Genomic DNA, 23,977 nt, shown 5'->3' with positions numbered 1-23,977 from the left:
ATGGAGGCTGTGACTGGTTAGGATGTCCTGTGCCAAAGAAGTCAACCGAGGTCATGGGTTCAATCACCATGAGAGCCAATTCCCTTTGCTCTCTTGCATGGCCAGTGTCTTTACCCTAAACTTTAGCCCAAGGCCACATGGAAGACTAAGTAGGCCAGAGACCATGGATGAATCAGTGAAAATCCACGACCATGACTATAAAAATAACTCAAAAGTAAAACCCCTATTGACTAGCATCAGGATTTCACTCTTCAGACATTATTAAATTTGCCAATCTGCAAAACAAAACCTTAATCATTGCCTACAAAGTTGGTACGCTGAAAAGACATACAAGTCTTTTGACTTCTTTAATTCAAAAGCAACAACGGTAATGAGTATTACCCTCCTAAATGCCATTGCTTTTACTGGAATGGATTTTATTTTTATGCAACCTTTTACTTAATAAAAATCTTGCAAGTAAAGTTAAATGTGAGCCCAACAAGTGTACTTTCCAGGATTTCCTTCAAATTCAAAAAGCAACCACTCTTAGTGGAGGGTCTGTTTTTATCTGAGTAGTTCCCTCTCAAAAAAGAGACACATAGTTTTATTAGAAATCCCAGAGCAATATGATACTTTGTTTGACTTTCTAAATGCAGGCCCATGGAGTTAGAAATATTGACAAACAGAAGATAATAGATAATTATGGAAATTTAATTTGGAATTTCTCAAGTTTTAGGTGTATTTGCGCAGAATGCTCTATAAATATACAACATCCTTCACTGTTCATAGTTAGAAGATATTATTTTATGCCTTTGAATTGCAGGGTGGGGGCATTGTTTTGTTTTGTTTTTTACTTTTCTAATCAAAATAAAACAGTACCAAGCCTATGAATAAGCCTATCTGTAGCAAAGTCATCTTTGTTTGCACAATATTACTATGCACTCAGTAGCTGCCCAATAAATATTAATTGATAACGATGGAAAAGGGCTTTATAAACAGATGGTCTAGTATAAATTTGCTGAAAATGTGAATAAAAACATTCCACTCTTCAAGAAAAGCATAAAGTAGAAATTAAACAAGTCCTGCACTCAGAAAACCTCAGTCTATTATCAGACAGCTGTTTAGTCAACAAGAACACAAACATTTTTCATTATCATCATAGCATTTATAGCATTAAATGTCTATTTGCATATGGTCCCTGAACAGATTTAAGTTAGCAGTATTTGTCATAATTTGCAGAGATAATATTGATGAGAAAAAATAAGCACACATAAAAAAATGTGATTAAACATTACTTTGAGATCTAGTCATATGTAGTATGAACATAAAATATGTGTCAGACTTAAATGCAACTCATAGAAGCAATATGGGTAGTTATTTATAAATAAATAAGAGAATATGAGATGATATACAAGAACACCTAAGCAGATGTGTAAAGAACAGGTGAAACAAAGAATGAGGCAGAGGCCATAGTGGCCCTAATAGAATTAGTGACTATTCAATAACCTAGAGAGCAAACGATTAGGAAAGAAGAAACAAAAAATTATATGAGGACTTACTTCAACAAGGGTACGACCAAGGAAACTATAAGCACAGTGAACAACCCAGAAGGACATGCCGAAAAACACACATAATTCAAAACCACTTGAATAATTAAATGTAAGTTAGTATATATGGGAGAATTTTGGAGAAAAATAGTTGAAACGGGAAGTGAAAGAGGATGGAAAGTGTAAGTATGTAATACATAATAGCCTTAGGTATTATTTTTTAATAAAGCAAAAAGCCTAACAAGACATAAGCATTAATTATCTAGAAATAAGACTGTAAGAATTTTAGGACAACTTACACCTACACATCATCTCACAGAACCGCTCCCTTCAAAAGAATCCAAAGGCCTTAAGCAGCATGCTAACAGTTGACACATTACCTATTCTCTGATGTGGAATACATTTCTAATGTTCAACTTTCATCTTATCAATATTAAATAGTATATTAAATAATAGGTTCCTGAAAAATAGTATCAAAATGAAACTATCTTTAATCTGGTTAGCTATTAATCTCAGTATTTCCCAATACAAAAAAGATAACATGGCTGGTAGAGACTTGTCTCTGATATCTACCATTCATGCAGGAAATTTGCTCTGTGAATGAAAACTCAAGTACTGAGTAAATATAAGGTCGAAAGAGACAACATCCAAGATCTCTTCCAACTTCTGTAAGAAGTTTCAGTTCAGTTCAGTCGCTCAGTCGTGTCCGACTCTTTGCGACCCCATGAATCGCGGCACACCAGGCCTCCCTGTCCATCACCAACTCCCAGAGTTCACTCAAAACTCACGTCCATCAAGTCGGTGATGCCATCCAACCATCTCATCCTCTGTCGTCCCCTTCTCTTCCTGCCTTCAATCTTTCCCAGCATCAGGGTCTTTTCCAATGAGGCAGTTCTTCACATCAGGTGGCCAAAGTATTGGAGTTTCAGCTTCAGTATCAGTCCTTCCAATGAATATTCAGGACTGATTTCCTTTAGGATTGACTGGTTTGATCTCCTTGCTGTCCAAGGGACTTTCAAGGGTCTTCTTCAATACCAAGTTCAAAAGCATCAATGTACTCAGCTTTCTTTATGGTTCAACTCTCACATCCATATATGACCACTGGAAAAACCATAGCCTTGACTAGATGGACCTTTGCTGGCAAAGTAATGTCTCTGCTTTTCAATATGCTATCTAGGTTGGTCATAACTTTCCTTCCAAAGAGTAAGCGTCCTTTAATTTCATGGCTGCCATCACCATCTGCAGTGATTTTGGAGCCCCCAAAAATATAGTCTGACACTGTTTCCCCATCTATTTCCCATGAAATGATGGGACCAGATGCCATGATCTTAGTTTTCTGAATGTTGAGCTTTATTTAAGACAACTTTTTCACTCTCCTCTTTCACTTTCATCAAGAGACTTTTTAGTTCCTCTTCACTTTCTGCCATAAGGGTGGTGTCATCTGCTTATCTGAGGTTATTGATATTTGTCCTGGCAATCTTGATTCCAGCTTGTGTTTCATCCAGCCCAGCATTTCTCAAGATGTACTCTGCATATAAGTTAAATAAGCAGGGTGACAATATACATCCTTAGGGGAAAAAAAAACATTTCCTACAGGCAGAATATTTAAAGTGTTTTGGTGTCATCTGAAAGGATCAATGCCTATAAAACAGACCTTATGTTAAATAAGAGAGTGGGTGGACGTGGGAGGAAAGGAGAGAAATCAAGAGAAAGACTAATGAAGACTAAGGAACACTGTATGTCTGGGACCTGCACGTTTCCAGCTGTGCCAAATAGCGTTCAACCAACTCTGAAAGACAAACCCCATAATAACCAATCATCCTTTTCCATCTATTTCCTTTCTTTCAGCATGTTGACATTAATGGATTTTTCACAACCTTACAGAAAAGTGTTTAACCTTGCAAAAAAAAGAGTAATCCACAGGTAATGAACATAAAAGAGAGAAGAAAATAATTAGCATGGCATAAAATGATAAGAGAAACAGCAATGTTTTGAATCAACAGTATAGTGGGTCTGAATTTAAATAAGGATTTCAGCCACAGATTGGTAAAGTGCTTCTTACACAGCAATAAGCAATAGAGTAGAATCATATTCATAAAAGATCTGCCTAAAATGATTTGAAAATGCACAGTCTCAGTAAAAATGCCATCTCTTTCACTCAAATTTTCCCAAAGGGCAGAGAAAGGGTAACTATTTCCCCTACGGGCTACTCTGGAGTCTTGGCAAAGCTGAAATAACACACCAAATTACACTCATTGTTAACATTTCTACTTTCCCAACTGAACTGGGAGCCCAAAAGCACAATAGATCATTTTAAGAGCCTTTAAATCCCTAGTCCCCAGCACAGCACCTGGCACGTGGTAGGTCCGTGAGGGTACTGGCCAAATGAATATTTCATAATGAATAGCTTATAACATTCATTCAAGAGACACTTACTGGGCCTATGGCAGGCACTGTTTTAGGCACTGGAGATACAGCAATGAGTACGACAGACCAAGTGCCTGCCTTCTGCTCAGAGGGAGAGACGGCAGACAGATGGCAAACAAGGAAAAGTATTATAAAGAAAAAACTGCAGCCAGATAAGGAGCTCAGGAGGGAAAAGGGGGATATATTATGTAGGCTAATTAATAAGGCTTTTCTGAAGTAGAGCTGTGAATGACAAGATGGTGTATGCAATGCAACTGCTTTCCAAGTTGAAAATCCTTGGCTCTGGGAATGGAAAGTACACATGTCCAGAAGCGGAAGGGTGCCTGGCCTATCCTTGGAAAAGCAAGGCCAGGGTAACTGCCCTAGATTAAGTAATTAGGCAAAGTAGAAGAACAATAGAACACCAGGGTAAGATGGCAGGCAGGGACCACATCAGAGGGTCCTTGTAGGCTGAAGACTTTAGACTTCATCCTGAACAAGATAAGGAAAGCACTGAGGGTTTTGAAGAAAGAAGTAACATTACCTGATTCTATGGGGAAAAGATTGCAAGGAGGTTAAGAAGGGAAGCAAGGAGGTTACTCCACTACCCCAAGCAGGAAACAATAGTGCCCACAAGATCAAGATAATAAGTCAGGGTAGAAGTGATAGACGGGTGAGTTGTTAGCAATTAAGATAATATTTTCAAGACAGAGTTGACAAAATTTAATAATGAACTGGATATAAAGAATGGGAGGAATGGAGAAGGCAAGGCCATAAAAGATACATACAAAAAAGTTATAAAATTAAAATTATTTTACTATCAAGATGAATAGCCATATTTTTCAGAAGAAATAAATCATATGAGGTACTCTTAGGATGAGCCACACAAAGGTTTAGCACCTTCTCTACAAGTTCACGAGTCAGAAGGGGAAGGATCAGGAAATGGGGCTCCAGAGACCAAGTCTGCCCAGGCTTTCCAGTTCTGATTCACAGCATCACTCCAACTTGATCTCCACATCCAAGATGGATACAGGAGAGCAAGGCTTCACTTTCTCAACCTCAGATAATAAACATGAAATGGCGTAGCTTTTTCTCACTGCCATATGAAGCCCATCAAAGAACTACATAAGAAGGTAATAGCTGCAAATACTATTCTAACATGACCATAATACAGACAAGGATATGTTAGAAAAACCTAAGCAGTTTCTCATTTCTTGGGCAATAAATAAACCTAAAGAGGTAGTATTAAAAAAGAAAGAAAGAAAGGATTCAGGGTACTAAACAGAAATGTAAATTCACTAGAAATGCAATGAGTCATGATGGAGCTATAAAAAATGCTTTTCTACTAACAAGTAAAGAAAACAAACAAGATTAACCAAATGAAAAACAAACAACATTAGAATATCAGTGGAAAATGAATATAACTGGGGTGAGAAGACAACAGGGGGCAAAGGCAGTGATTACTAAGGAGAAGAAAATAATCATTAGGAAATCCTGTTTTAGAGACTGTATCTTTGGAATACTTCTGTATAGCTTAGAAATATGAAACCTGGAAATGGCACAAGACTATATGATCCCAGAGAAATAAATTCTCATTTCAAATTGTAGTCTCTAATTGTTTTACTATACATAAAAAGATTTTTCCTTAGTGGGAGGGAAAGAGAGAGAAAGAAAGGAAATATAACTCTGAATAGAAAGTATGAAAGAAACTAACAAAAAGGCATAGAAAGGACAATTTTAGTGTTAAATTTAGCAGATGTCTTAATATGTACTACTCCATATGTCATATTTTATTTTTCAATAGTAGAAAGCAACACTGTTTCAAATTTAAGTTTCAAATAGCAGTAGTTAAATAATTAGATTTTTTTCCAGTTGCAATATTTGTGCCAAGTGCACTTTTAGGGAGCCATAAGAGATGAGGAATGTGTATATACTATAATCATTTTTCAGCAAAGTTTAGCAACTTTAATAAACGATGCCTGCAGTGTCGCAATTAATGGTTCAATACTGACGACTAGTGGCCAAAAACATATAGTAATGCCATTACCAGGAATCCTATGATTTTTATCATCTAAATTTGAAACACTTGATGAAACTTATGTGAGAAACCTTAAAAGAACTTCCCTTAAAAACTTCTTGACAATTGCATAAGAAAAAATTGTATCTGAAAAGTCTCTTAAAAAACCTTTTCTGTCCATTATTTGCAATATCCACAAACCCAAGCCAATAAGCACCTGCTATTGACCCCTAATGGGAACAACTTGGTAAAGTGTCCTTTTATCCACATCCACACAGCTGAATTAACGTAGTTTCAAAAACCCATAATTATTTCAACAGGTCCTACTTTTATATTTCATGAATCTGTGTAGTGCTAAGTATTATCTAACTTTGTTAGATACAAAGAAGAAATCCAACTATTCTAAATTTTCAACGTATTAATACTCTGAAAAGCAGTAACCTACTATATCAAAATGGCCATTTTCAAACGTTGAAATATTTAAAACTTAATTGTGATTGTCTGAATTCTTGAAGAATATTTATGGGATTCGGGTTAAATCTTTTAAACGGTTATATATTATACTTCAAAAAAGTTAAAACTTGTAAGACAAGAGGGCATAATAACTTGTATAGAAATACAGACCATTAACACAAATGGACCATATTACTAGTGATTTAATGCCATTATTTTATTATGTTATGTTTCCACTTTTAGGTTTCATTTTCAGGAGTCATTAAGTCAGAAAAACAATATGGAATTTCTAAAAAATGAAAATCACTCGAAAAGTAAAGGACTGTTTTTAAAAGATACATTAATGCCTGGTTTTATTACAGTTTACAAGACACTGCTTATCTATTAATATATCCTGACAATTAAAGTGTGTGGTTTTTTTTTCTGATCAAGAAAAAAAGTTAAACTTTGCAGATGTGTACTTTCTTCCTTGCAAGAATAAGAGCCACAGAATAATACAAAAATGTATACAGACCTTGGAAAGAAACTTTCTATCAAGAATGTTATATGCAGCTAAATGGTTATTTACATTTGAAAGCAGTCATTTTTCAACAACTATTCACAGAATATCTGTTGTATGATAAACACGGTACTATGTGCCCCAGAAATGATGGGCAAAAGGGCATGATGGGCAAAGTTCCTACCAATGGAGGAAGAAATAAAATCACATAAGTAGTTATGCCATATAGAGGGGAAGACATACAACACAGGTAAACAAATCACAACTATAGGTGACGTGTGGTAATAGTAAAAGGGCTGCCCAGTTGACGCTAGTGGTAAAGAACCCGCCTGTCAATGCAGGAAACAAGAGATGCAGGTCCAGTCCCTGGGTTGGGAATATCCCCTGGAGAAGGAAATAGCAACCCACTCCAGTATTCTTGCCTACAGAATCCCACGGATAGAGGAGCCTTGAGGACTACAGTCCATATGGTCACAAAGAATCAGACACGACTAAAGTGACTTCACAAGTTAATATTAAAAAATAAAGTCATATGACATAATAAGGAACAATGGGGGAGAAAAGGGCTATTTTAGAAAAGGGGGCAGGAAAGTTCTCTCTGAAGAGGTGGTAATTAAACCTGAAGGATGAAAAAGAGTAAGTTAGGCTGAGAATCAGAAGAAAAACATTCCAACAAGACAAGGAGAGGAAATCACTATGGCTGGAATTCCTTAGAAAAATTTGTAGGGTCACTCATGTACATTTAAACACAAACACAAATAGAAAAAAAATTTTTAATGGAAAATGTTTAATTTTTTTACTCATAAAATACAAAAAAAAATGATAATGGTACTAGGCTAAATGGGAAGTTTCAACAAATTTCAAAGAAATTAAAAATAAATACTAAAAAGTGTTAAAAAAAAAAAAGCATACATATATATTAAAATTCCAAAAGGCACTCTTAAGTCTTGAATTATTGAAGAAATCATAATAGAAATTATAAAATTTAGAAGGAAACTATCATAAAATAATAGTATGTCAAAACATAGGGTAATTTGTTCATAAATTTATAGCATTAATTTTTAAAAACAGACAAGTCAATTAATTAACTTGCAAGTCTGAAAAACAGAACATCAATCCTAAAAATGAAAAATCAGAAAATAAAAGTTAAAACCAGAAGTGGATAAATTAATAAACAAAGCTAGTCAAAATGAAAACTAATAAAATAATTATATCTAGTAAGACTGATAAAGAAAAAGAGAACAAAAACTAAACAATATTAAAAGAATATAGCTTCAGAACAATCTTGAAAAAAAATACAGCAAGGCTATGATTGCTTCTTCAAATTAATATCAAAACATAACAAAATGGATAACTTACACAATCTGAAATAATCACAAAACTGAATCTAAAAAATTAAGTTTATATAATCCAAAAAACACAGAAGTTGAAAACCTTGGCCACCACAAAGACAGCAGATATCAGTGATTATGTGAGTGAATTTTAGCAAGCAGTCAAGAAATAGACAATCCTCTTAAAAAGACAGAGCCAGGGGACAGAAAAAGAAGGAACCTACCTACCTTGCTTTCATACCAAAAAGAGTAATGCAAAGAGAATTATCAGTTAACTCAATCATAAATGTAAATATAAACATACTAAAGAAAAAACTAGGAAATTAACTCAGCAATGTATAAAAAAATAATATATTATGGCCAAACGAAGTTCTCAGGAATGCAGAGAGAGCCCAGCATCAATTGATAAAAGTCAATTCCATTTAAATAAAAGAGAGGACTTTCCAGGGGACAGAGTGGATAAGAATCTGCCTGACAATGCAGGGGACATGGGTTCCATCCCTGATCCGGGAAGATCCCACAAGCCTCAGCTACTAAGCCAACGCACCACAACTACTAAGCCTACGACTACTAACTCCTGCTGCTGCTGCTGCTAAGTCGCTTCAGTTGTGTCCGACTCTGTGCAACCCCATAGATGGCAGCCCACCAGGCTCCCCCATCCCGGGGATTCTCCAGGCAAGAACACTGGAGTGGGTTGCCATTTCCTTCTCCAATGCAGGAAAGTGAAAAGTCAAAGTGAAGTCGCTGAGTCTTGTCCAACTCTTCGCGACCCCCTGGACTGCAGCCCACCAGGCTCCTCCGTCCATGGGAGTTTCCAGGCAAGAGTGCTGGCGTGGGACGCCACTGCCTTCTCCACTACTAACTCCTAGTGAGCTGCAACTACTGAGGCCCACGCGCCTAGGGCCTGTGCTCTGCAACCACAGCAACCACTGCAGTAAGAAGCCCACGCACTGCAATTAGAAAGCAGCTGCATGCAGCGGCAAAGACAGAGTGCAACCAAAAACAAAATATTTTATAAGCTCCACAATCCTCATTCATGGTTTTTTAAAAAGTCAACCTCTCTTGGCAACCTACAAATAGAAGCCAATGTTCTTTATCTGATAAAAGGACAGCGGTCAAAACCAGGCACAAACACCTTCCATAAGGTTGACACTCTAGAAGCATTTCTATAAATATCGGAATAAAACAAGGGATTCTTACTATCTTTGCTTATATTCAACACTGCGTTTGAGTTTCTAGTCAATTCAAAAATATCACAAGGAAAGAAATTAAATTGCCTTTAACTTCAAATGATATGATTAACTACCAGACCACCTTACCTGTCTCCTGAGAAACCTGTACGCAAGACAAGAAGCAACAGTTAGAACTGGACATAGAACAACGGACTGGTTCAAAGTTGAGAAAGGAGTACATCAAGGCTGTATATTGTCACTCTGCTTTAACTTGTGTGCACAGTACATCATGCGAAATGCTGGGCTGGATGACTCACAAGGTTGCCGGTAGAAATATCAACAACCTCAAATATGCAATAATACAATTCTAATGGCAGAAAGCAAAGAGGAACTAAAGAGCTTCTTGATGAGGGTGAAAGAGGAGACTGAAAAAGCTGGCTTGAAACTCAACATCCAGAAAACTAAGATCATGGAATCTGGTCCCATTGCTGCTGCTGCTAAGTCGCTTCAGTCGTGTCCGACTCTGTGCGACCCCACAGACGGCAGCCCACCAGGCTCCCCCGTCCCGGGGATTCTCCAGGCAAGAACACTGGAGTGGGTTGCCATTTCCTTCTCCAATGCATGAAAGTGAAAAGTGAAAGTGAAGTTGCTCAGTCGTGTCTGACTCTCAGTGACCCCATGGACTGCAGCCTTCCAGGCTCCTCCGTCCATGGGATTTTCCAGGTAAGAATACTAGAGTGGGATGCCATTGCCTTCTCTATCTGGTCCCATTACTTCATGGCAAATGGATGGGGAAAAAGTGGAAACAGTGACAGATTTGATTTTCTTGGGCTCCAAATCACTGCTGATGGTGACAGCAGCCATAAAATTAAGACAATTGCTCCTTGGAAGGAAAGCTATGACAAACCTAGATGGCTAATTAAAAAGCAGAGACATCACTTTGCCAACCAATGTCCATCCAGTCAAAACTATGGTTTTTCCAGTAGTCATTTATGGATGTGAGAGTTGGACCATAAAGAAAGTTGAGAGCTGAATAATTAATGCTTTTGAATTGTGGTGCTGGAGAAGATTCTTGAGAGTCCCATGGATAGCAATTAGATCAAACCAGTCTGTCCTAAAGGAAATCAATCCTAAATGTTCACTGGAAGGGCTGATACTGAAGCTGAAGCTCCAATACTTTAGCCACCTAATGCAAAGAGCCGACTCACTGGAAAAGACCCTGATGCTGGGAAAGATTGAGGGCAGGAGGAGAAGAGGGCAACAGAGACTAAGATGGTTGGATGGCATCACTAACTCAATGCACATAAATTTGAGCAAACTCTGGGAGATACTGAGGGACAGGAAAGCCTGGCGTGCTACAGTTCATGGGGTCACAAAGAGTTGGACATGACTTAGTGACTGAACAGCAACATGATTAGCTATACAATAGACAGGATGTCATTAAAGCTATTAACAAATTATATGAACTAATAAGATCATTTAACAAAATTATTGGATAACAGAGCCAGATATAAAACAACTGCATTCCTATATGCTACAAAATATCAATTAGAGATGCAATGAAAGAAAATATTACAATAGAAAGAAAAACCATAAGGTACTGAGAAGTAAGTCTAAGATGTACATGATCATTATAGAGCCAATTATAAAAATTATTGAAGAACATCAGAAAACACCTCTTCAAACTAATCTACAATTTAGTACAATTAAATCAAAATACCAGCAAGATTATTCGCAGAACTTGACAAGAGATTTTCATTATCATCCACTGAAATATAGTAAAAGCTCTAAAAAATGGAGACAACACATTACCAGGAATAATTCAGAGATAGACAACACATTCAGGGATAGACAAACAGAACAAACCATATAGACCTCAGACAGATATCACAGGACACTATATAGCAGAAGTGGCATTTAAACCAGAAGGAAAAGAAGAAATTATTCAACAAGGATGCTGAGGCAACTCATTAGTCATACAAGAAATAACTTAAGATTCCTTTCCTCTGCCATTAAAAAAGTGAAATTCCTGATAGAAAATGCAAGTAATTTGGGATTGACATGTACACATGATATTTAAAATGGATCATCAAAAAGGAATTACTGTACAGTCCAGTATTTTTAAATGAGCAAAATTTATACACAGGCTATTTGCACAGGCACAAATGAAAACTACCAGAAAATATGTGAAAAGATACTGAAATTCACTAATAGGAAATAGAAATAAACACGAAACTGAGTTAACATTTTATACTCATCAACTTGGCAAAAATTAAAAACATTTATAACCACTACTGACAGTAGGAATGTGGAGGAAAGGGGGCACTCTCAGCTATTTTGCTGATAAAAAAGTGAAGACTTAGAAAATAATGGAAAAATAAATCTGGTAATCTCTATTATAATAAAAGATCTGTCAATGGCAAAAAAAGATTAAGCTGGAACCACATCAGCTATTTGGAGGAATTTCCAGAGTACTGATGAGAGAAAAAAGGAAGGTGAAGAAACGTAGATATATGTAATCCTAGTTTACTAACATAAAAACATACCAAAAAAAAAAAAAAACCCAAAGACCTCTGTATATGCAAATGTATATATATTTTATAAATATATATATATCTGTCCAGCATAATTAAGAGCACAAAAAGAAAAAAAAAATAATATATCCCAGGCTGTTTACACTATTATTTTTATTTTAGTGAGTAGGGGTAGTAATTGATAGTGAAAAACAGAGGGAAAGAAATAGGAAAAAAATGACCTGAGCAATAAAGCTGCATTAAAAAAAAGATCACATAAGAATTTATGATATGAAGTTATGCATTTATTTATATTAAATATAAAAATACTTTTTATACTAAATACAAAGTTTAAAAACAAAGAACCACATGAGAAATAAAACCTGTTAAACAATGTATCAAAATAATACATTAGTATGGTCACTACTTAATGCAGTCAACAAATAATTATTAAGAGCATACTATGTTAAATGCTAGAAATAAAAAATTTTCAAAACAAGTACAATTAAAAGAGATAATACATTAAGAAATGGTAATTAACAGGAATAATCTGAGACTAAAAACTTTACCTCACATAATATACATTACCGGAAACTGAACAGAGAGGAAAACAGCCATCAGTGCAGAAGAAGGAGAAAAAGAGTCAATGGCATTAAGAATAATGAATATAAAATATATATATATATAATATAATGAATATAAAAATATAAAAGAATAAAAATTGTGGCTCAAAGTAAGGCCTAAATTTCTTCTACACACAATTTTGCCCCCCTGAAGCACGAACACTAGAGTGTAAGTTTTCAAATTTTACCTTGCAACACACATTCTCCTACAGAGCAGTACATGTGTAGCTGTGCCGCTGTGACACTCTGGGCTTCAGCCCTTTGTCAGTCTGGGGCCCTGGGTGGTGTCACCCTACCTGTGTCATTCTCTATTAAACTCTACCTCATCACCCAGGTCTGACAAAGTACTGAATTCTAGAGATCATACCCCAAGGATTGCAAAAATTAGGTGCGTTCTCTGAGTTTTTCTTGTGCTTTCCACAGAACTTGTCTTTTATTTTTGAACTCTCACTTACTTATAATTTCCACTGGTCTTTCTTAACACCCAGGGTGGCTACTGGGATGGTCAACATGAGGGTGATTTAATGTGCACTTATTTAGAAGGGATCTAATAATATCGGGGGAATTGAAGCTTGTACTATGAAAAAATGTGAAAATGTAGGGGAACCTACAAAAAAAGAGCACTGGTTATGGAAAGAAGAGGGTAAAGAAAATGGCCACACAAAAGTTTTGAAATTCAGCCTTGGAAAGGTAAGTGAATAGAGTCCAAAATTCAGCAGCCTCAGAAGGGCTTCCACATCTCCAAATCAAACAGCACAGTCTCTAAAGGAAGAGCAGAAGAAAGGCTTAATGAGGCCACGTTAGAACATTTGCTGGACTAGGATCTCCTCTGAACTGGCTCAGAAGTCTCAAGGGAGATGGTAAAGCTATTAAGAGGACATTAGGAAGACATTCTTGGCTTCAGTGAAAGCTTCTCCTTTAATGAGTCCAAACTAAATACATTAATAAACAGTACCCAAGGCTTTTCTTAGTTGAAGTACCATATTATTCAGCATCTCTGGAGCCACAGTGACATTTCTGGGAAGGAATGAATAGCTATTTTTTCATTAGATTTTTCACAATTGATACAGATGCTAAAAGATGAAGGAAAATACTGGGGGGAAAATCTATCAATTCATTTTTCTGTATATGGTTTCATTTTATTGAAGAGACTCACAAAATCTGGTTTTCTATCAGAGCACAGACTGAAAACCATTGAGCCGAGCTCCCACACGACACTGAATTCCTCACTTAGTCTTCACTATCTTCTATTAAGATTCCATGCCCTGCCTGCAAAATGGGTTTCTCCATGAAACACTTTTAAATCTTAAGAAACCTGGTTCACTTTAGGTTCAAGTATGGAATATTCCCGATGGGGACAGATCAGGGAACTAGCATTTTAATATGCTACCAAATGCTCTGAAAAAACATATACAAATATCTATCTCATGTTTTTCATTTTATGTAATTCAACTGAAGATGAATAAGTAATATTCAATTTATAAAAAACAGCTAGTTAAAAAAAAAAAAACAAGTCAGGAATTCCCAAGATATCCAGAGTCGAGTTAAAAATGTTATGTAAGATTTTATGCAAATTTTGTACCTGCAAAAGAGTTCTGATTTGGGCTTACAGTCTAAATACTTCTTTGATGTTCCTAGCACCACCATTCTTACCTCATGCCACTAAACTTAACTATCAGTTACTTTACTATCAAGTGTCTGACCAAAAGGAATCTGTAATATGACAAATGTACTATAATGTTAAACACTTTATTGTTTGCACAATGGTTCAACAAGGAAAGGCTGATGGTTACAAGCTTAACTATATTTGAATTCTGTTAGTAAAAGTACAGACAACAACCATTCAAAATTTAAAAGAGCTATATGAATAGTCTGGAGAAACTAGAGAGCTACTTGCAAAAAAAAAAAATGAAATTAGAACATTCTCAACACCATAGAAAAAAATAAACTCAAAATGGATTAAAGATCTAATCCTAGGAACAAATACTTTAAAACTCCTAGACAGAAACACAGGCAGTACACTCTTTGACACAAAAAGCAGCAATATCTTTTTGGATTCGACTCCTACGGTAATGGAAATAAAAACAAAATTAAACAAATGAGAGCTAATTAAACTTAAAATCTTTTGCACAACAAAGGAAACCATAAATTAAAGGAAAAGACAACCTATGGAATTGGAGAAAACTTTTGCAAATGATGTAACCGACAAGGGTTTAATTTCCAAAATATACAAACCACTCACACTGCTCAAAGTAAAATAAAAATAAAAAACAACCTTATCAAAAATGGACAGAAGATCTAAATAGACATTTCTCCAAAGAAGACATACAGATGACCTACAGACACATGAAATGATGCTCAACATGACTATTTATTAGAGAAATGCAGATCGAAACTACAATGAGGTATCACTTCACACCAGTCAGAATGGCCATCATCAGAAAGTCTAAGAATAATAAAGGCTGGAGAGAATGTGGAAAAAAGGGAACCCTCCCACACTGTTAACCAGAATATAAAGCCACCATGGAGAACAGTATGGAAGTTCCTCAAAAAAACAGAAGTAGAGTTACCATATGGTCTGTCAATGCCACTCTTGGGCATATATCTGGAAAAGAAGGAAACTTTTTAATTTGAAAAGATACACGCACCCCAATGTTCATAGTAGCACTATTTATAGCAGCCAACACATGGAAGCAACCTAAATGTCTATCAATAAAGAAATAGGTAAACAAGATGTGGTGCATATAAACAATGGAATATTCAGTTCAGTCGCTCAGTTGTGTCTGACTCTTAGCAACCCCATGAATTGCAGCACGCCAGGCCTCCCTGTCCATCACCAACTCCAGGAGTTCACTCAAACTCACATCCATCGAGTCGGTGATGCCATCCAGCCATCTCATCCTCTGTCGTCCCCTCCTCCTCCTGCCCTCAATCCCTCCCAGCATCAGAGTCTTTGCCAATGAGTCAGCTCTTCGCATGAGGTGGCCAAAGTACTGGAGTTTCAGCTTTAGCATCATTCCTTTCAAAGAACACCCAGGACCGATCTCCTTTAGAATGGACTGGTTGGATCTCCTTGCAGTCCAAGGGACTCTCAAGAGTCTTCTCCAACACCACAGTTCAAAAGCATCAATTCTTCGGTGCTCAGCTTTCTTCACAGTCCAACTCTCACATCCACACCTGACCACTGGAAAAACCATAGCCTTGACTAGACGAACCTTTGTTGGCAAAGTAATGTCTCTGCTTTTCAATATGCTATCTAGGTTGGTCATAACTTTCCTTCCAAGGAGTAAGCGTCTTTTAATTTCATGGCTGCAGTCACCATCTGCAGTGATTTTGGAGCCCCCCAAAATAAAGTCTGACACTGTTTCCCCATCTATTTCCCATGAAGTGATGGGACCAGATGCCATGATCTTAGTTTTCTGAATGTTGAGCTTTAAGCCAACTTTTTCACTCTCCGCTTTCACTGTCATCAAGAGGCTTTTTAGTTCCTCTTCACTTTCTGCCATAAGGGTGGTGTCATCTGCACATCTGAGGTTATTGATATTTCTTCTGGCAATCTTGATTCCAGCTTGTGCTTCTTCCAGCCCAGCGTTTCTCATGATGTACTCTGCTTATAAGTTAAATAAGCAGGGTGACAATATACAGCCTTGACGTACTCCTTTTCCTATTTGGAACCAGTCTGTTGTTCCATGTCCATAAAAAAGAATGAAATGATGCCATTTACAGCAACATGGATGGAACTGGAGAACTAAGCCAAAGACAAATATCATATGATATCACTTATATGTGGAATCTAAAAAAACAATTACAAATGAACTTACTTACAAAACAGAAATAGACCCAGAAACATGGTTACCAAAGGGAAAAGGTGGTGGGGAGGGATAAATTAGGAGTTTGGGATGAACGGATAATACTACTATAAACAAAGGATGAACAATAAGGTCCTACTATACAGCCCAGGGAACTGTTTTCAATATCTTATAATAACCTACAAAGGAAAAGAATCTGAAAAAAAAAACTATATGTATATATAACATAATAACAATCACTTTGCTGTACACCAGAAACTAACACAGCAATGTAAATCAACTATACTTTCATTTAAAACATATAAATATTTTTAAAAGCTATATGAAAAGAAAATTATTGCACAACTAATGAAACATTCATCTCTCCAGAGAGAATCAACTGAGCTACGAGAACAATGTTGTCTGAAATGTGACTTATGAGGCCTGAAGGCCAGGGAAGGCCCTTACCAAGTTAAGAAAATCTGACATTTGTGTGCAGTAGCACATGAGCAGCTGAGGCTCACCAAAGCAAGTGAATTCCAGAGTGTGCACATAGCCCTATTGCTTAGACCAGGAGGAATGGGAAAAAAAGAACAGAAGAGCAGAAAATTTTTAAAAACTCTAAATAAGAAAAGGAGAGTGGCTCTCCCTAAATCCATTTCCAATGACTAATATTGTGATCTTCATTAGGTGGGAACAGATAAAACTCTGAGGACCTTAGAACCTCATTAGATCACCAAAATGAAGCAGGTTTTAGCCAAAACCACAGACTGCCTCCCTACAACACACTATATCAATACCCAGAAATCTCTGACATTCTGAAATTTTTAATGACAACTCCCAATCTCTTCACAACTTTTGACTGTCATAATTTGAACTAACATTGAATCAAACATTTTAGGGAGGCAGAAGAATATAGTGGCTAAAAGTCCAGGCATACTTACCCACCTGGAGATTCAATTTTCACCATGGTCACAAACAAAATTCATAAATTACTTCTGTCATACAGTACAGGTATATCCATAAGTATTAATATCAAATAGAAAGCAAAGTGTTGTCTCTCCTTAAACATGATCTTTCCAGAACACTCTAAGCCACTTAACTTGGGAGTAGGAAAACGCATCAGGCTAAATTAATCCTCTCCAGTTTCCACTGCACTGTTTAATCCAAAATCACCTATTAAAAGCACATAGGTTACCACATATATTAAAGTGACAAAATATGAAATTAAACATTTCTTATCAATAGTGATCCTCTATTGTACTGTCAGAGATGGAATTCCAAAGGACTGTTCAAGCTTTTAGTCAAAATGACAATTACAATGCAAATACTCAGGCTCTGGTTTCTTAAGAATAGGGGTGGGAAGCAATCTTTCTCTCCCTCTTTCTTTGTAATTTTCTGCATTCTGTAAAGAGAGTAGAAAATAAGCACGGGAAATTTCTCTAATCTTCTCTCACAAAAAAGAACAATTGTCTCTTCAGTGCTGTTCTATGCTCACCAGATGCAATTTGCTTTGAGAACAAATGTATAAAAATCAAGGTTGTTTTTTTTTTTTTTTAAAAAGGCTACCCATATCTGTATCTAATTATTCAACAAAGTATCCTCTTTAAAGTAATTACCAACTAACAAGGGTATGCATCCTTTTGTGAAATGGAGGAAAAATGGATTTTTAGAAAACAAAAGCAGATTTTTCTATCAGCTTACATTATAATTTCAGGTTTGCAATTTTCATTCCTAATTTTCAATGGGCACGTTTCCTAAAACTTAAAAAAAAATTTAATCTGTCAATCTAAAAGGGCTAATGATCTTTAAGAACACACAAGTATATCTGAAGAACATCACTTTTAAAGAAAAACATTTTGTAAAAGAAAAAATAAAGCATTCCTTTTGTTTTTAAACCTTTTGGTTTCCTTGTTTCTAATTTTTTTTTATGCTTTATATATCTAAGAAACATTTAAAGGTAATCTCACAAGTTTCCTATAATAACAATCATAAAACATAACCAAGATGATAAAATGATAATTCATAAATCTACACTAATATTAACGAATGAATGAATGAGTGGAGAAAATGACAAAGCACCTCCTGACAGTAGGATTCCAACTGATAACTGTAATAGATATGACAGAATATTTTTTAAATCACTGTTTAGTATCACTTACAGCAGTAACTATTTCATGAAAGAATCAATAGATGCTAAAATTTGCAGGTGAAAATATGATGAAATATAGGCTATTTTCAAGTTTCAAAGAGTTTCCCCATAACACAAATAATTAAAAAGCATAATATAGTAACTTTACAGTAGAGAAACCTGGCAAGTAACACCTTAATCAATGTTTAGTTTTAATCAGTGATGGAACAAATCAACATTACATGGCTCCTGATCTGATAACCTAGGAAAAACACAACAACAGTTCTCTGGGTTTCCTGCCTGAAGTCCAAGATCTGAATCTAGTGATGAGGAAAAAAAAAATCAACAAACCTAAAACAAAAGACATTCTACAGAATAACTGGCTAGAAAAAAAAAGACTGAAAAACTATTCCAGATTAAAGGAGACTAAAGAGACAGGATGGTCAAATGCTTTATGTAATCCTGTATTGTACTCTGGACCAGATTTTTCTGGTCCAGACTTTAAGCAGCAAAATTTTAATAAAACCTATAGGTTCACAGTATTGATCCAATGTTAATCTCCTGTGATAACAGAAGAGAATGTACACACCCTATTATTTAGATTTAAAAGCATCTACATTATGTCAGCAACTAGCCTCAAAAAAATAGATATACATACACATGGAGATAAATATATAAAATAATAAAGCAAGTCTGGCAAATATGAGTATTAGGGGAATTGAGGCAAAGGATATACATTATTCCTTTGTTCTAATCACTCAATTTCTTTATAAGTCTGCAGTTTCAAAACAAAAATATTACCCTGGGCTTCCCTGGTAAGCCACTGGCTCAGTGGTAAAGAATCCACCAGCCAAAACAGAAGATCCCTGGGTCAGGAAGATCCCACATGCCGTGGAGCAACTAAGCCCACACACCACAACTAGTGAGCCCGTGCTCCAGAGCCCGAGAACTGCAACTGCTGAGCCCATGAGCCACAACTACTGAAGGCCGTGCGCCCCAGAGCCTGTGCTCCCCAACAAGAGAAGCCACCTCAAGGAGACGCCTGCACACTGCAGCGAAGAGTAGCCTCTGCTAGCCGCAACCAGAGAAAGCCCACATGCAGCAATGAAGGGCCAGCACAGCCATAAATAAAATCATTTACAAAAGAAAAATATTACCTAATGGATAAGTAACCTCCAGTTTGAATTTGACGACAGTCTAGTCCAGGGATCTGTAAACTTTTTCTATACAGAGCCAGTCAGTCAATACACATTTTAAGCTTTGTGAGCCATGCAGTCTTTTTCACAACATCTCAACTCTCCTGTTGTGTCACAAAAGTACTGAAAATGGGTTACTCCGAACATGGGTGAACCGAGCATTGATCCAGAATGTCTACTCTGATCTATGTTGATAAGGAAAATGGAGAACCAGGCATCCGTGTGGCTCCTAAGGACGGGCTGAAGCTGGGGTCTGTGCCTTCAGTCAAAGCTTTGGATGGGAGATCCCAGGTTTCAACACCACGTGTTGGCAAAATGTTTGATGCTCCACCAGCTTTACCAAAAAACTGCAAGAAAGGCTTTGGGAACTGTCAACAGAGCTACAGAAAAATCAGTTAAGACGAATGGACCGCTCAAACAGAAACAGACAACTTTCTCTACCAAAAAGATTACTGAGAAGACTGTTAAAGCAAAAAGTTCGGTTCCTGCCTCAGATGACACCTATCCAGAAAAATTCTTTCCCTTCAATCCATTAGATTTTGAGAGTTTTGACCTGCCTGAGGAGCACCAGATCGCCCACCTCCCCTTGAGTGGAGTGCCTCTCATGATCCTTGATGAGGAGAGGGAGCTTGAGCAGCTGTTACACGTGGGCCCCCCTTCACCTCTGAAGATGCCTCCTCTGCTGTGGGAGTCTAATCTGTTGCAGTCTCCCTCAAGCATTCTGTCGACTCTGGATGTTGAATTGCCACCTGTTTGCTGTGACTTAGATATTTAAATTTCTTAGCACTTTATAGTTTGGCTATGTATTAATGGTTTGTATTAATAAAGCAATTCTTTGTTTAAAAAAAAAAAAAAGTACTGAAAATGAATGGGGGTGGCTATGTTTCAATAAAATTTCATTACAAAAATCAGCAGTGGGCTAGATCCAGTCCACAGGCCAGTGTGCTGATCCCTGGCCTAGTTCACACCAAAGAAAATGAATCTGAATAATTATGCCTTCAGTTCACATGTACGGAGCACAAGCTAGACAATCTGTTAACTGTTTTATCCACATCAACTTATTTACTCCTGCACCAACATGATTAAATAAATGCTATGATTATTTCCATTTTCTACAGAGGAAATGATGTGAAGACTTGACTCATTAGAAAAGACCCTGTTGCTGGGAAAGACTGAGGCAGGAGGAGAAGGGGACAACAGAGGATGAGATGGTTGGATGGCATCACCGACTCGAAGGACATGAGTTTGAGCAAGCTCCCAGAGTTGGTGATGGACAGGGAGTCCTAGCGTGCTGCAGTCCATGGGGTCACAAAGAGCCAGACACTGAGCGACTGAACAACAGCAAAGGAAACGAGTCTAGAGAAGTTAAGGAACTTGCCCAAGGTCATACATCCAGAAAAGGGTAGGCTCTGGGTTTGAATCAGGAACGGTCATTTACATACAACGAACTGTAACAATATGCCACACTTCTCACACAGACTGAACTGTCACATGCAACACCCAGGAACTAAAACCATTTTAACAATAGCTAAACAACCACCTAACCTCAGGATTTACATTACGAAAAGCCACTTTTCACAAACCTCCTGTAGTTGCTGAGAAATAACTCCCAGTTGATCCTGCCGTCTTTCCACCAGCTCTCTTTCTGTTCGCATCTCCTTCTCTATTTCCTGAAGCCGCCGCTCCACTCGATCTGAAACCTTAACATAAACAAAGAAAAAAGTGCCATTATAGAGCTGCTAGGCAAAAAAAAAAAGACTAAACTGAAGAGATAGCTTATGCCAGACACACTACTGCCTAAAGCATTTAAGACTGCGGCTTATTTGTAGAACTGTTTTTAATGACATTTATAAAGCAGGTCACAAAAATACTCACTAAAAGTTGCAACAGAAAACAATCATTAGTCTCCAATTAATCCAAACCTAGACCCCAGAAAAGACTGAAATGTTTCAAAATATAATGTGTGTCTAAAGATCAGAGTGAAAGGTAATAAACTAGAAAAGAGTGCCCTCTGGTGAGTTAGAAGACAATTACCAATTTTGCCTACAACTGTATTTATTACTTTATGAATGATAAATTGTTCTATTTAGTTATTTTTTCATTTTAATTATCTAAAACCATGACCTGCCTTGGAAGGTTTTGATGTTTATATGCAGCAAATAATTGAAAGGGCTTGTCAACCTTTGCTACTATGATGTGCTAAAAATAAACCAGCTGTAAAAGATCAAAAAATCAAGTCACATGGAAAAATGTTTAATTGGGACTCTCTAAAATAAACATGAAAGAATTTATTCTCTGATGTAAGATTTTTCCTTGCTAAAAGTTATTCACATTCAAACACACTTCATGTGTATTATTATACAGTCCCCTAAATAAAATATACACTACTTGACTATTTACATATATTTGGTATAGGAGGATACGATAAAAGACATTTGTATTCATTTAAGAGAAGCAATATATACAGCCCTGTCACAAGAAGTCTTTTGCCACAAATTCCATAGAGTCAATAAAGGTCTTGGTCACAAGGGATCTTACTGGGGCAACAGAAATATTCCAAACTAGATTATTAAAACAAGACCTGGTGCTGACTGTGGCTCAGAATGTGCGCTCCTTACTGCAAATTCAGGCTTAAATAGAAGAAAGCAGGGGAAACCACTAGGTCATTCAGGTATGACCTAAATCAAACCCCTTATGATTAGACAGTGGAGGCAATGAATAGATTCAAGGGATTAGATCTGGTAGATGGAGTGCCTGAAGAACTATGGACAAAGGTTCATTGTATTGTACAGGAAGGAGGCAGTGACCAAAACCATCCCAAAGAAAAAGAAACACAAGAAGGCAAAGGGGTTATCTGAGGAGGCTTTACAAATAGCTGAGAAAAGAAGAGAAGTGAAAGGCAAAGGAGAAAGAGAAAGATATACCCAACTGAATGAAGAGTTCTAGAGACTAGAAAGGAAAGATAGGAAGGCCTTCTTCAATGAACAATGCAAAGAAGTAAAGGAAAATAACAGAATGGGAAAAAGTAGAAACCTCTTCAAGAAAATTGGAGATACCAAGGGAACATTTCATGAAAGGATGGACATGATAAAGGACAGAAACAGTAAGGACCTAAAAAAAGCAGAAGAGATTAAGAGGTGGCAAATACACAGAGAAGAACTATACAAAGAAGGTCTTAATGATCTGAATAACCACAATAGTAAATTTGGAAAACTCAGCAGTGGCCACAGGACTAGAAAAGGTCAGTTTTCATTCAAAGAAAGACAACACCAAAGAATGTTCAAACTATCTCACAACTGCACTCATCTCACACACTAGCAAAGTAATGCTCAAAATTCTCTAAGCCAGGCTTCAACAGAACGTGAACCAAGAACTTCCAGATGTTCAAGCTGGATTTAGAAAAGGCAGAGGAACCAGAGAACAAACTGCCAACAACCACTGGCTCATTGAAAAAGCAAGACAACTGGAGCAAAACATCTGCTTCATTGACTATTCAAATGTCTTTGACTGTGGATCACAACAAACTGGAAAATTCAAGAGATGGGAATACCAGACCATTTTACCTGCCTTCTGAGAAACCTGTATGCTGGTTAAGAAGCAATAATTAGAACCAGACAAGGAACAACAGACTGATTAAAAATTGGGAAAAGAGAAAATCCAGGCTGTATACTATCACCCTACTTATTTAACTTACAGAGTACACCATGCAAAATGCTGGGTTGAATAAATCACAAGCTGGAATTAAGACTGGCAGGAGAAATATCAACAACCTCAGATATGCAGATGATACCATTCTAATGGCAGAAAGCAAAGAGGAACTAAAGAGCCTCTTGATGAAGTTGGAAGAAGAGAGTGAAAAAGCTGGTTTAAAATTCAGCATTCAAAAAACTAAGATCATGGCATCTGGCCCCATCACTTTATGGCAAATAGATGGGGAAACAGTGGACACAGTGACAGATTTTATTTTCTTAGGCTCCAAAATCACTGTGGATGGTGACTGCAGCCATGAAATTAAATGATACTTGCTCCTTGGAAGAAAAGCTATGACTAACCTGAACAGTGTATTAAAAAGCAGAGCCATCACTTTGCTGACAAAAGGTCTGTACAGTCAAAGCTGTGGCTTTTCCAGTAGTCATTTACGGATGGGCGAGTTGGACCATAGAGAAGGCTGAACACCAAAAAACTGATGCTTTTGAACTGTGGTGTTGGGGAACACTCTTGAGAGTCCCTTGGACTGCAAGGAGATCAAACCAGTCAATCCTAAAGGAAATCAACCCTCAAAAGTTGCTAAAAGGACTGATGCTGAAGCTGAAGCTCCAATA

At 36.9% G+C, this 23,977-nt stretch overlaps 1 protein-coding gene and 1 pseudogene across 46 annotated transcripts in view; one reads left to right on the top strand and one right to left on the bottom strand.

Annotated features, from left to right (window-relative positions):
* The window catches only part of CEP128 (centrosomal protein 128), a 481,052-nt gene that overhangs the window by 379,914 nt on the left and 77,161 nt on the right, over positions 1-23,977 (bottom strand). For all 46 annotated transcript variants that reach the window (XR_015133909.1, XR_015133910.1, XM_086319370.1 and 43 more), the window contains one exon: positions 21,239-21,355. Coding sequence is in view for 39 of the 46 variants with exons in the window: in XM_086319370.1 (XP_086175496.1) it covers positions 21,239-21,355 (117 nt within the window). In the remaining 7 variants the exon portion in view is untranslated. The remainder of the gene's footprint in view (positions 1-21,238; positions 21,356-23,977) is intronic.
* On the top strand, positions 19,816-20,510 carry LOC147363915 (securin pseudogene; annotated as a pseudogene).

Source organism: Bos grunniens, chromosome 10, assembly GCF_055505025.1.
Source record: "Bos grunniens cultivar Pamir isolate PY7600 chromosome 10, Bosgru_T2T1.0, whole genome shotgun sequence".
NCBI lineage: Eukaryota > Metazoa > Chordata > Mammalia > Artiodactyla > Bovidae > Bos > Bos grunniens.
This window is presented reverse-complemented; position numbering and strand designations above follow the sequence as displayed.